Source organism: Larimichthys crocea, chromosome XXIII (genome assembly GCF_000972845.2).
Source record: "Larimichthys crocea isolate SSNF chromosome XXIII, L_crocea_2.0, whole genome shotgun sequence".
Lineage (NCBI taxonomy): Eukaryota > Metazoa > Chordata > Actinopteri > Sciaenidae > Larimichthys > Larimichthys crocea.
The window spans coordinates 8,110,645-8,123,572 of record NC_040033.1 but is presented as its reverse complement, the minus strand read 5'-3'; the positions used below and the strand labels follow the sequence as shown (position 1 = coordinate 8,123,572).

At 41.4% G+C, this 12,928-nt stretch overlaps 1 protein-coding gene across 2 annotated transcripts in view; it reads left to right on the top strand.

Annotated features, from left to right (window-relative positions):
- The window catches only part of malrd1 (MAM and LDL receptor class A domain containing 1), a 54,816-nt gene extending 42,954 nt beyond the window's left edge, over positions 1–11,862 (top strand). Inside the window, exons 24-33 of one of the 2 annotated variants that reach the window (XM_027274050.1) lie at positions 802–959; positions 1,545–1,746; positions 2,234–2,512; positions 3,699–3,824; positions 6,811–6,877; positions 9,174–9,265; positions 9,351–9,447; positions 9,536–9,596; positions 11,294–11,401; positions 11,498–11,862. In XM_027274050.1, the coding sequence (XP_027129851.1) occupies positions 802–959; positions 1,545–1,746; positions 2,234–2,512; positions 3,699–3,824; positions 6,811–6,877; positions 9,174–9,265; positions 9,351–9,447; positions 9,536–9,596; positions 11,294–11,401; positions 11,498–11,596 (1,289 nt within the window). In that variant the 3' untranslated portion in view covers positions 11,597–11,862. Of the gene's footprint in view, positions 1–801; positions 960–1,544; positions 1,747–2,233; positions 2,513–3,698; positions 3,825–6,810; positions 6,878–9,173; positions 9,266–9,350; positions 9,448–9,535; positions 9,597–11,293; positions 11,402–11,494 lie in introns of both variants that reach the window. The other variant, XM_027274049.1, reaches the window with a different exon arrangement.
- The last annotated feature ends 1,066 nt before the right edge of the window (positions 11,863–12,928 follow it).

The window sequence follows — 12,928 nt, the reverse complement described above, 5'->3', positions numbered from 1 at the left end:
TAAAAAGCATCAAGAACGGTCTCATCTCTGAGCAGGACTTTCAACTTAATTACACCAGATCCACCGATGTTGGGCTGGAGGAGGTGTGTCCAACATATTTTGGAGGCTGACCATTAACTCGTTTTTGTATTGGTAACAGTGCTCTGTCCAAATCTTCCAGAGGGGTCTAATGCCTCCTTTTATCGACTGTTGGCGAGTTCACACCCACTTCTGATTGGCCAGTTGAGTTTATCGATCTGAGAGATGGATCACACAATGAACTTATGATCTTACCGCAGAGCAGATCAATAAACCATCTATAACAAACACCACCGAGCCGAACGAGGACAAGAGGTGCACGTGACATCACTTAGTCACATTATTAACATCTGGATGATGGCGCGTGAAACAGCTTTTATCTGAATGAATGCACAGACCAGAGAAGAAGTGTTGTGAGCGGGAGCCGGGGTTTGTTGTGTGCTGGTGGATCGTGATGGCCTTAAATCCCCTTTAACTCATGTGGAAAACTCCCACTTTCTCCTGGCCTCACACAGATGCTGTCTCATCTCCAAACCCAGTCGAGCTGAAGAAGCTCTCCGCAGTTTTTAGCCGCGGGCTATAACATTTCACGAAGGCACAAAGACTTTCTTCTGTCCAAATATCATGTATGTTGAAAAACAACAGAAGAAAGTGATTTCTTTGCTGCAGTGAAGCTGAAATTCAACATTTGAGGAGGGTTTAACTGTGACCCAACACAGAACTCATAGCTTACATAAAGTAAATGTGAAATGTTCTTTACTTGCACTGTATTTATGTCCACAGGTAGTGGAGGGAACTTCCTCTACGTGCACTCAGCCACTCAGAGGGAGGGCGATGTTGCTAAGGTGACAACAAGGAGTTTATTTCCAGCCAGTATCGGCATTTGTCACCTGCGGTTCTGGTTCTACATGCACGGCTCTGACAGGATGGGAACACTGAAGGTGATTTAACATTTCCATAAATAATCCAAACATGTTTATTTCTTATTGTCACGTGCTGTCAGAGGATCCATCAGAGTCAACCTGACGCCTCTCGCTATGTTACACTCAGCTTACTGTCAATCACCCGATGCCCACAGGGACAAATGAAAGTCTCCCCTGCCAGGATATAATCCATCAAAGCACGTCACCTCACAAACCTGATTATCTGTCTTTTCATGTCCTTTTTAAGGTGTCTTTGTGAGCTGTCTTAATTCGAGACAACAAACAATGGGAGAATATTAAGTAAACAAACTAATTGGGTTTGATGTGTGCTGCAAAAATGGTGACACTAGATATTCAGAAATGTGCTAAAACCTAAAATAGCACCAGTATTCTACTTTTAGATGCAGTGTTAAACTAATTAAACTTGTCCGAGTCTATCGCAATACTGTGTAATGGACTTTTTAATTATTTCATGGCATGTTGTTGCCTGTCTGTTGGTTTGTTGTCTTTCTTTTTGCCGAATTGTTCGCTTTCAAACCAAAATAAATACTAATTGTATTGACAAAACATCACAATCTCAGTGTCATTTTATGTCTGTACCAGGTCTACACTGTTGGACCCAGTGGCACCAGTTTGCTGATGTGGGCAGCCACTGGAAACCATGGTAAACAGTGGACATACGCTAATGTCATCCTGTCCAACACAGCACCTTTCAGAGTTACCTTCCAGGCAGAGGTGGGTGGAGACGTATGGACGGACATCGCCTTGGATGACATCTCCTACACTGCAGAGTGTGTGGTAGGAGGTAAAGACTTGTCCACAATCTTCTTCTTGTCCTTGTACTTCTGTTTCACCTCCTTCTGTTTTATTTTTTTGTCCTCATTTTATGTCCATCGACGTCCCCGCTCCTCAGTCCTGTCTCCTTATAAATTGTGTGGCCCCTCAGGGGCAGTGTAGTGAGTTAATGAAGCCTGTTGCCCTGTAGGTGCATATAAATTCACTGTGGAGACTGGGTCAGTGCTGAGGGACAACACAGAGGGCACAGAGGGGAGGAAAGCAATTACATTTATATTGTGTTGTTTCCTCACTCCCACCCCGACGTCCTCCCATCAACCCTGAATCACTTCCTCAGACGAGTTTCTGAAGAAGCAGCTCTTGTGATCTCAGACAGATTGAAGGACTCTAACCGTGTGTGTGTGTGTGTGGACTAAAATCGATAAAAGAGGATTTAAAGTGTGTTAAGCTCTCTGCAAAATTATGTGCATTGTCTTCCCTGTGATATATCACTTCAGGACCAGTAAAGCCTGAGCCTCTGACCTGTGGTGTGGACCAGTACCAGTGTTCGTACTCCTTTCAGTGCATCCCAGAGAGCTGGAGGTGTGACGGAGAGCAGGACTGTGCCGACCAGTCCGATGAAGAGTTTTGTCCCACTCTGGTGCCCGGTACTGTTCCTCCTCAGGACCGCTGTCCTGATGGACGTTACCAGTGTTCGACTGGTGCCTGCCTCCCCTCCATACTGCGATGTGATGGTGTCCCAGACTGCCCCGATGGAGAGGACGAGTACAGCTGCCGTAAGTACATGTCTTTGTCAAATCGAGATGTTGATGGTGCAGTACGCATGTATCACTGGGGAAAGAGCTTTACAAGTCTTTGGTTACAAGTAAAACAGTTTATAAAAACTACAAAGATCTGTGTCAGCTTGTAAATCCCTTGAAATATAGGAGGCTTGGTTTAAATTGAAAACACAGACTTTCTCACTTACCCTAAGCAGTGTGTAGCCACACGTCTTTAAGTCCGCTTTATGTTTATATGTCATGTATGCCCTGACAAACACGTGAACCACTGACAGTATAAAGAATGGACAGCGTATCCATGATGTCACCCATAGTTTCCTGAGGAGCTAACTGAAGCTCTGGCCACCTCACAGATAATCTAAAAATCAGCAAAGATGTGGACTGAATAACGGGCTGAATAACACCTGGTTGCTCAAACAAATAATAATATACCTGTCAATCAAAGCGGCCACACTGTTAATTATGCAGAACTTTAATCCTTAATATAATTTGAACAGGTGGGTTATATAAAAATTCACCCTCAGTACAGTTTTTGACACTTCCGCACTGGCTTCACTTCACAGCCACAGAGGTTGTCACTTGGTGTGCACACGTCCCTGTATGAAGACACCCATGGTAGTGTTATGATATAATATCATGGATGTAATTTTTCAACATTTTGAGCATCAAAAACCAAAGTGAGTTCTCCTGTATTGATTTTTTTTTGTATAAGTCATCTGTTCAAATTATATTAAGGCTTAAAGTTATGCATAATTAACAGTGTGGCCATTACAGATGTGTGTTGTTTGAGCATCCAGACGTCATTCAGCCCGCCCCACCTCCACCGATGATCCACGTTTTTGCCAATTTTTAGATTAGTTGGGAGGCGGCTGGCCAGAGCTACCACACTCTGACCTTCACAACAGCTCTTCAGAAACCTGCGGGTGATATCACGGATACTAAGCCCGTATTTCATATTGTCATTGGTTGTGAAACAGGTTTATGTCACTGTTTTCTTGGAGTCCATCAGGTTTAAGTGGCTGACTCTTCTAAGAACCAGTTTTATGAGAGAACCAGAGTTCTCACATCCCATTTGTGATCGAGATCTGTGAATACACCTCTCACACATCCTGTTCATCCCTCTACATATTTTACCAATTTCCCTGCCTCTGCTTCTCATTTTGCTTCTCATTTTTTCCACCAGCTCTGCTGCAGTGTGAGCTGGGAGAACTGGTGTGTGAAGGTTCGCTTGGTTGTATCCCACTTCAGAGACGTTGTGACCGCTCTGTCGACTGTCTGCCTTTTCACTCTGATGAGTCCAGCTGCCATGGTAACATGTTTTTACTTACCTTCTCCTTTCAAGCTTTTGGCCACTAACCATTTTACGATTCCCTGACCTTGAACGTCCGCCTCAGACAGTTTGATGTCCATCTGTGCATATCACTTTTGATCATATACATTACCAGTCAAAGGTTTGGACACATCTTACCAATCAGTGGTTTTGCTTTGATGACAGCTTTGCACACTCTAGGTGTTCTCTTAGTGAAGTAGTCACCTGGAAAGGTTTTCAATGAACAGGTGTGTCTTCTCAAAAGGTAATAACATTTGTCTTATTAATGTGTTTGAGAAATCAGTTGTGTTGGACCAAGAAACAAATAAGTGAAAATGAAAGTGAAACCTGTTGTCAAAGAACTGTTGTCAGTGGATATGAGAGGACACAACGAAGCAAGCGCTGGAGTTGAGTCTGTGGGGAAACCATTTTATGATTGTCAATGCAGCCAACACATGAGGATATACTTGTCTCGCTACCTTAAGCTAACTGGCCTGGTAGTAGTTAACTTATCTTAGCTTAATATCCATGAATACTCAGATAACACACATGTTTTGATCTCGAGGCTGAAAAGGATGGACCTTAGACCAGTAGAAATCTGTACTTTGGTCTGATAAGTCCAAATTTGAGATTTTTGGTTCAAACTACTGTGTCTTTGAGAGGCAGAGAAGGTGAACGGATGGTATCTACATGTGTTGTTCCCACCACGAAGCATGGAGGAGGAGGAGATATGATGATGTGGAGATGTTTTGCTTGTGACACTGCAATTTATTAAAAATTTAAGGCACACAGGCTATCAAAACATCTGGCTTAAGTTTAGTGGGACCATCATTTATTTTTCAACATGACAATGACCCCAAACACACCTCCAGACTCTGTATGGGCTATTTGACCAAGAAGGAAAGTGATGGAGTACTGCTTCAGATCATTGAACCATTGAATGAGAAGGTGTATCCAAACTTTTGATTGGTTCTGTATGTTTTAATTATATTTTTAATGCTTTGATGTCAGTTATGGTCATATTTATTCTCCATCTCTCTTAAAAAAGCCTTCAAGCTGTTCGACAGTCTGTTTTTCCTCCATCTGTTTGTTTAGAAAAAAACAAGTTTTCTTTAAATGCACAGATTTTCTCTACATATATACTGTATATCTGTATTCTCTCATGAGTCACCAATCAGTTTTGACTCATGTGTTGCCAAAACGTCATTCACGTCTGCTCGTTTCCAGCCTCAGCACTGACTCCCATGACATTTTAAAGTCTGCCTGTTTAGTCTTCAAAGCACACTCCAACGGTTACAGCAAGCTGCCAAAATCCATTAAAACTTTCGCTTTCCTGCATTTTCAGGAGTAAGACCAAGCCTTCAAATAGCCTGATCTCACTGCCAAGCCAAAGTCACTTTATCAACAGGACTTTCATAACGGTGTTTGAAAACATGATGATTATTTAACAGGCAACCATGGTAACCCTCAGACAACCCATGAAGGGAAGACTATTTGTCTTCAGATATGTAGAATGGAAGAAAGATGATCAATCAAAGTGGCTAACGCTGTCTGCATAGCTTAATGGATGATGATCAACACTGTACCGGTTGTTCATTCATGAATATTATTCACAGAGTTGATGTTTTGATGTTGATGAGCAGCAACTAGCTTCAGTGTGTTTCCTGTCAGGAGGAGTGAAAAAGCTGTAGATGTACAGTACCAGTCAAAAGTTTGGACACACCTTCTCATTCAGTGTTTTTATATTTTAGATTCTTCAAAGTAGCCACCCTTTGCTTTGATGGCAGCTTTGTACACTCTTGGTTTCTCAGTCAGCTTCATTAGGTCATCACCTGGAAAGGTTTTCCAACAGTCTTGAAGGAGTTCCCAGAAGTGCTGAGCAACTCTTTGTTTTTTCCTTCAATCTGTCATCCAACTCATCCCAAAACATCTCAATTCGGTTGAGGTTTGGTGATTGTGGAGGCCAGGTCTTCTCCATCAATGTCCTTCTCGGCCAAAAAGCCCTTACAATGTTATGCTTTGGGTCATTTTCCTGGAGCAAAACAAATGGTCCCACAAAGCTCAAACCAGAATGCAGAATGCTGTGGTAGCCATGTTGGTGTACCTCTACACCGTCACACCTCCTCCTCCATGCTTCACAGTGGGAACCACAGATTTTATCCATTCACCTTATCTGCCTCACAAACACACGGTGGTTGGAACCAAAAATTTCAAATTTGAACTCATCAGACCAAAGTACATATTTCCACTGATCTAATGTCTATTGCTTGTGTTTCTTGGACCAAGCAATCCTCTTCTTCTTGAAGGTCTTCCTGAGTCATGGTTTCTTTGTAGCAATTTAACCATGAATGCCTGATTTACACTGTCAGTTGATGTTGAGATGTGTCTGCTACTTGAACTCTAAAGTATTTATGTGGGCTGTAATCTGAGATACCTTTAATTGATGATTTCAGAGGCTGGAAATAAACTTATCTTCTACTGTAAAACAGATATAATTGTCTGTTGTAACGGCCAGTTTCCAGTTTACATGGTGGTTTTTGCGACTGCACATGATGATACATTGAAAGCTGTTGATATTTTCTGCATTGGCTGACCTTCATGTCTTAAAGTAATGATGGATCGTTGTTTCTCTTTACTTAGTTGAGCTTTTCTTGCCATCACATGGAGTAGAGCTATTTACTGTATGCCAACAGAACCTCTGAACAGCACAACTGATGGTCTCAAACACATTAAAGAGACAACAGATCCCACTAATTTACATTTGAGAAGGCACACCTGTTAATTGAAAAGCTTTAAGGCTACTATTTCCTGAATCTGACTGAGAGAATGCCAACAGTGTGCGAAGCTGTCATCAAACAGTATGTGTTCTTTCGTAGTTTTAAATTTCTTTTAATTTTCAGTGTAGAAAGTAGTAAAAACCAGTGCGTCCAAACTTTTTTATAAGATACTCAGCACTAATGTTCGATTTCTATTGTATCATTTTCAGAATGTCCTTCGCTGTATTGCCTGGATCGTGGCTCATGCCATGTGGCGAGACACGGGCCTGTCTGCATGTAAGCTGAACTTCACCCTCGCACAGATAAACACATTTAAACACACACCTACACACTTTGTCACACTCATAAACAAAGATAAGCACCATATCCGTTCTTCGCACTCCTCCTCCCATCTCCCATCCTTTATCTCTCTTTGAGGGACTTAAAACATGGAAATCCAATCAGTCTTGTGTCTTTCCTTGGAGAAGACACGCTCCGTGAAGCATGTGGGAATCTGCTTATCCCCCACAGCTTAACCAGGGCGATTCTGCCTTCATTTATCCACCAACACAATCCTTGGAAGGTCTGATGGATTCTCCTGGTCAATATTTAAACTACCAATGGTCTTAGCGGGTAGACCACAAAAAACTCATGCATCAGATAAATCTGCCGAGACGCCGTCCATGTTGGCATAGGCAAAACACTTTTGAGACAGACAGCATTGATTGCTCTGTTGGAGGGTTTTCAGGAAGCTGATGAATCTATTTGTCTGCATCAGCGGCCCAGCATGTCTGCAATTGGATATTTCAATATAAAAAGTAAGAATGCAATTATGAGACTTGCTGCTGGATCTGCTAACATTATTACGCTCCAGTGAATCCTCAATGAGAGATTCACATTTCTCCATGCTCGTGTCAGGAGGTGACTGGTGAATTGTGCAGCAGGCAAGATACTTGTTTACTAAAGCCACAAAATTAATGGCACAGTCTGTCCACAATGCAAGCAGGGATGTCATATTATTGAAAATGGTGGCACATGGTGTCTGCTCTGGGAATCATGTCCTGTGCTTCTCTTTCTGAGAATCAGATCGCTTAATTTTAAATCTCATTTCCATAAAGCAGTAACATCACTGTTGTATGACAGAAAGAGGGGTCACGCTGAGCCAGACAGCAGCTTGTTACACAAGAGCCACAGACTTTGAACACCAACCCACATTAAATTTCATGCTAAAGTCTCTTTCTTATCTAACTTAGAAACATCTGAACACACACAGAAATAATAGACCAGAATAGAGTGGTCCACTATAGATAAATGGACGAAACAGTTAGCTCAAAGTGATAGATAAATCTTAACTAATTGAAGCTAAAGCCAAAGAAAAAGTCCACTGCACACGCCTCTCCAGCCAACTGATATTTTCATTTTATTCTCTCTATAATTCAGCCTCCTTCTGTTTGATCCTCCTTTTTATTAATCTCCCTGTCCAACGTTTCCCATTGCATCGCCACCACCGCTGCCTCCCCTCATTACGTAGACGGACGTCACCGCCATCATTCACTGCACAGCGTGGTATATAGCTCTTGTAGCTGTTCCAGCATTGATAACAACCCTGCTGTAGCAGAACCCAAGGCCAGCATTGGAGGGCACCTTTGGCTCGGTATTTGCATCACGTTCCTCCACTCTGCTGAGCAGGAACCACCAGGGAACCAGGCCAGGGACCGCCCACTGCTATGCCTAAACCATCACACAATATATACCCTGACCCCTTCTGAATGTTAATGACACAGTCTGGCTTCGCTAAGAGCTTGTGTTTCGCATTAGAAGGTCAATGTTGCTCAGAAATCAAGCTGATACTGAACAGATGTTGACTTGGAGCAGAGTCTCCGCTTGGGAGAAGAGGAACTTACTTTCTTTTCCAAAGATGCAGCTCACCAGACAGGGCCAAACTGCTATTAGTCTGTGTTTCCATGCTGAGTGTCCAGCAGAAAAATCTTGCACCATTTATCAAGCTGGGGATACATTTTTGTTTGTTTTCGTAAATGGAGTTAGAGAATACTTGTACTGGGGCAACAGAGATTGTGGTTCTAGCTTTTTATCTTTTTCTTTTGGTTCACTTTAATCATTTTAGTCGTATTCAAAGAGATAAGACCATTTTCTTATTCTCAACAAATCCCATGGAAAGACTAAAAACCAATAATGCTTTACTATAGTGGTAGTAGCATTTGCCAACGACATGTGGAAAGACTGTTGAGCAGCTCATCTTGTTTTTAAAAAAGAAAAAGAACGTATTATTTGGATTTAAACCATATATGTAACCATATATTTATATTTAAGAGCAAAATACACACACAAATAGGATTACAAATTGGTGTGAGGTGATCTATATTGTCCAACTAATAAACTACCGTCAGTTTTAACACCTTAATGCCTTAATACTGTGGATTGGCTGTGTGTGAAAAGTAGTTTGGACATGCAAGTAAAAATAGATAGCTAAAAGTAATAGATAAATGGTTGAAACAGCTAAAAGTATTGTCTTAATGGTTGAAACAGTGTCTGTGTGATAACTTTGGATTATTTCTTTGGTGTCTGATCACAGTTGTGATCCAGGATGGACGGGCAACCGCTGCCATGTGAGGGAGAAACCGGCTCTGTCCACCTCGTCACCCACACCAGAGGACACACAGATGGGTAATAAAGAAACCTCACCTCACTGCTTGTCTCAGTTCATTAAAGGTAGTTCTCTATGTGAGGATTAAATGTCTCTCTTGTTTAGATGCCGTGTATGTTGGTATCGGGATCGGACTGCTGCTGCTCGTAGCCGGTATCGCTGTCTGTGTTCTGGTTTTATGCAAGAATAAATGCTACTTAATGTGAGTCCTGGTTACAATAATGACACTGTTTGTCCTTTTGCTGCTGCTGATGTTGTTGATGAGTGCATTTTCTTTGCTGGCTCCACAGAAAGCCCAACCCGATGAACTACGGGGTGATGGATAACCCAGCCGTTGACTGGAGACCAGAGGTCAGCACACAGAAATGTCCAATCAATCATCAACATTTGGTTTCTTAGCTGTACAAATCTAATTTTTTCAACCATTCGCCTCATTTTTTATTCAATAAGTGGATCTAACATTCGAGGAGGTCAGAAGGTGATGGCAGAGCCTTTGTGCTAGATTAGATTTTTGATTCAGGATTATTGATTTTGTGTTTTACGTGGATATTTTCTGTGTTATATTTACACCAGTGGTGCATGCAGCAGATAGAAACAATAACTGAACCACCACGAAATCTGATCAAATGCAACGCCAGAAGCTACGTTCCAAAAATAACCAGTTTAGTCATAAAAATGTAACGTGATGAGAAGCTTTAGAAACCTCAAAGCTTTTAGGCTGGACTGCATTACTGCACATTACAAAGTCAGAAAAGTAAAATGTACTTAAATAAGATTAGATAAAATGAAGTATTATCAGCAAATTATACTCAAGTATTTAAAGTAAAAGTACTTGTTTTACATAAAACGTCCCCTGTGACTGATATATTATTAAATACAGTGTTAATGCTAATGCATCAATGTGTTAGTATCATGTATCTGTTTGATTTGGAGTTAGTTTATCTTCTTTATATACAGTTAGGTGGTTTAGTCTAGTGTAGGAGAAACAGTTACAAGATAAATCTGAGAGGATGTCAGATGATTAATGATGAGAGGAAAGGGAAAAAAAGTGAAATTTTGCAACAGAAATATGTATTTCTTTCTCAGACGTTCCTGTTTTTTTTTTGCTATTTTTGTAAAATGCTGATGTCTTTCGGCCTCGAAAAAAATGAAAACATCTTAGAAGTTTGGAGGAGTTTCCTTGAAGTTGTCACAAGCTACAAAATGTTGGAAATCACTGGTTGAATCTTTTAACAGCGTTTTTTGATTTATGATCTCGTCATGTTTTGTTACTGTTGAATCTTTACAGTAGAGTGTGCGCCCCATGTCCACTTTATTGTCTTTCTTTAGCTGCATTATAAAAAGAAAAATAAAGGTAAAAAAAGCCCCCCCATTATAAAAAAGTACAATATGTCCATCTGAGATGTGGTAGAGTAGAATATAAATTTGCATAAAATAGAAATGCTACAGTAAAACACCTTAAAAATGATACAGTAGTGGAATAAAATCAGCTCTCTGCTGTTTTGCCTGTTACCACTGGAGTTATTCCATTTGGATAATGGCTGTTGTGTGTGTGTGTGTTTCTAAACCTGACAAAATGAATGAGCTGATTGTCCGAGCATCCATTTTCATCTGCGTGGGTGTTCAGCGAGTGTCATCGAGTAATAAAAGGGAGAGTGATGTTGAGAGCCACGACTGTCATGACTCTAATAATGGAGATTATCATGGAATTGAGGCTGCTGTGTGAGTGTTTTCCCAAAGCCAATACTGCCACAACACATATGATGTATTTCAGTGTGTTCTATATCTGTACTGGTATGTCTGTGCATGTTTGTTTTTATGAGTCTGCCAGCCAGGACGCAGCTATAAATATAGAGGTGTAGGTGTGAGCTAGTATCTCCACCACCGAGACGAATCAACTTCAACGCTCGCTTTAACCGAGCAGTGTGTCTGGAAGTTGATGAAATGTTTTATGGACATTAGAGGTGTAATTATGGACGCATAACGGGTCAATTTGATTTGAATTGCACCTGCGTTTCATCTTTAAAGCATGATTTTATCTCCCTCAGCTCCCGTCCACGTGTGAAAGGCCTGGCTGTTGTCCCAGAGTTAACCCCAAGACGAGTGACAGTCAGGGGCTTTCCATCAGTGTCTACCCCTGGAGGAGGGAGGTGGAGGTAAAGCATCTCTGCTCAACCTTTGGAGCTTTTTACTCTAATTATCTGCAGAGGTCAGTGACGTGATGTATGTCTCTTTGTTTTTGTCCACAGCAGGGTTCGACCTGGAATAATGCCAAGCTGTCCTTTGCTAACCCGCTGTACAATTACCCCCCTGATGCCAACAGCGCCGACTGCAGAAGCTCTGAAGCATAAAAACAATTAGCTTTATGTATTGACAGTGCGGTAAATCTGGGTCAAACAGTGTGTGCACACACATGATGAGTTTGTCTTGACCCGCTTAGTGGACAATGTAAAGAACGGAAGAAAGTTCAGAAAGTATTCGAATGTCAACTTTGAGACAATGCCGACGACAAAATTATGATTTAATCACATTAATGATGAGAAACCACACCAGACATCTGGTACTCGGTATGAAAATAAAAGCTGAAAGGACTGCACGCAAACAAACAAAAAAAGTGTCCATGTGCTGTAAATACCAATAAATTTAAGTTTGAAAACACTCAGGTGAGCTCTGCTTTACTGAAACTCTACTCAACATCTGGTAAACAGGTAAAATGATAAAGATAATGGTTCAAATTTGAACAAAAGTTACACTGTCACTTCAGTACAGTTGCAGCTACAACCAAAAGTCAGTTAGCTTAGCATTAAGACTGGAAGCAGAGGGCAAATGGCTGATAGCCTGGCTTTCCTCAAAGGTAACAGAGCCTCCTGCTAGCACCTCTAAATCTCACAAAATAAAACTTTCTGTACAAAAAACAAAAGTGTGTTCTTACGAGAAGTTACTGTACTGTTTCCAGTCTTTATGCTAAGCTAAGCTAAGCAGCTACGGGCTGTAGCTTCATATTTAACGGACACATATGTGACTTAGTGCCGTAAATCATTACGTACTTCTGAGCGGCAACCTTTGTGGCTGTGAAGTGCCAAAAACTGCAGTTCCTCAAACGTCCACCTGAGGCTGGTTCCAGGACGAGTCAGTCTCCATAAGTCCCCATGTTAAAATGTCCAACTTCACAGCAGAAATAAACATGTTTACAGCCTGGTACAAAAAACAGTTTTGTTTGAGCAACCAGGAGTCATTCGGCCTGTCTCAGCACCACGATGATACGTCTTAGTTTGGAGGTAGTAGAGGCAGCACTGCCGACATGGTGGCGGCAAAAACCACAAATGTTGAGCTTCGAAACGGCTCTTCAGAAACCTCCAGCCGTCCATTCCTAATACTGTCAGTGAGATTTATAAGAGACGATCAATACCACTCTTGTCTGTGTAGTGAATATAAAGTTTGTGCTTGACTAGCTGGACGTATAGCTTCATATTTAACAGATACTGTAAGTGAGTGGTCTCAGTCGTCTCGTAACGTTCCTTTTATCTGAAGTGAATTTAAGCTCAGACATTATCAGTACTTATCAGGAGCAAACTGCTCACTATGCAGAACATGGCCTGATCTTGTAAATCATCGTGTTGACTGTCAAATATGAAAAGGCCATTTATTCTGACATGCCTGATGATTCACAGCCGAGAAGAGCC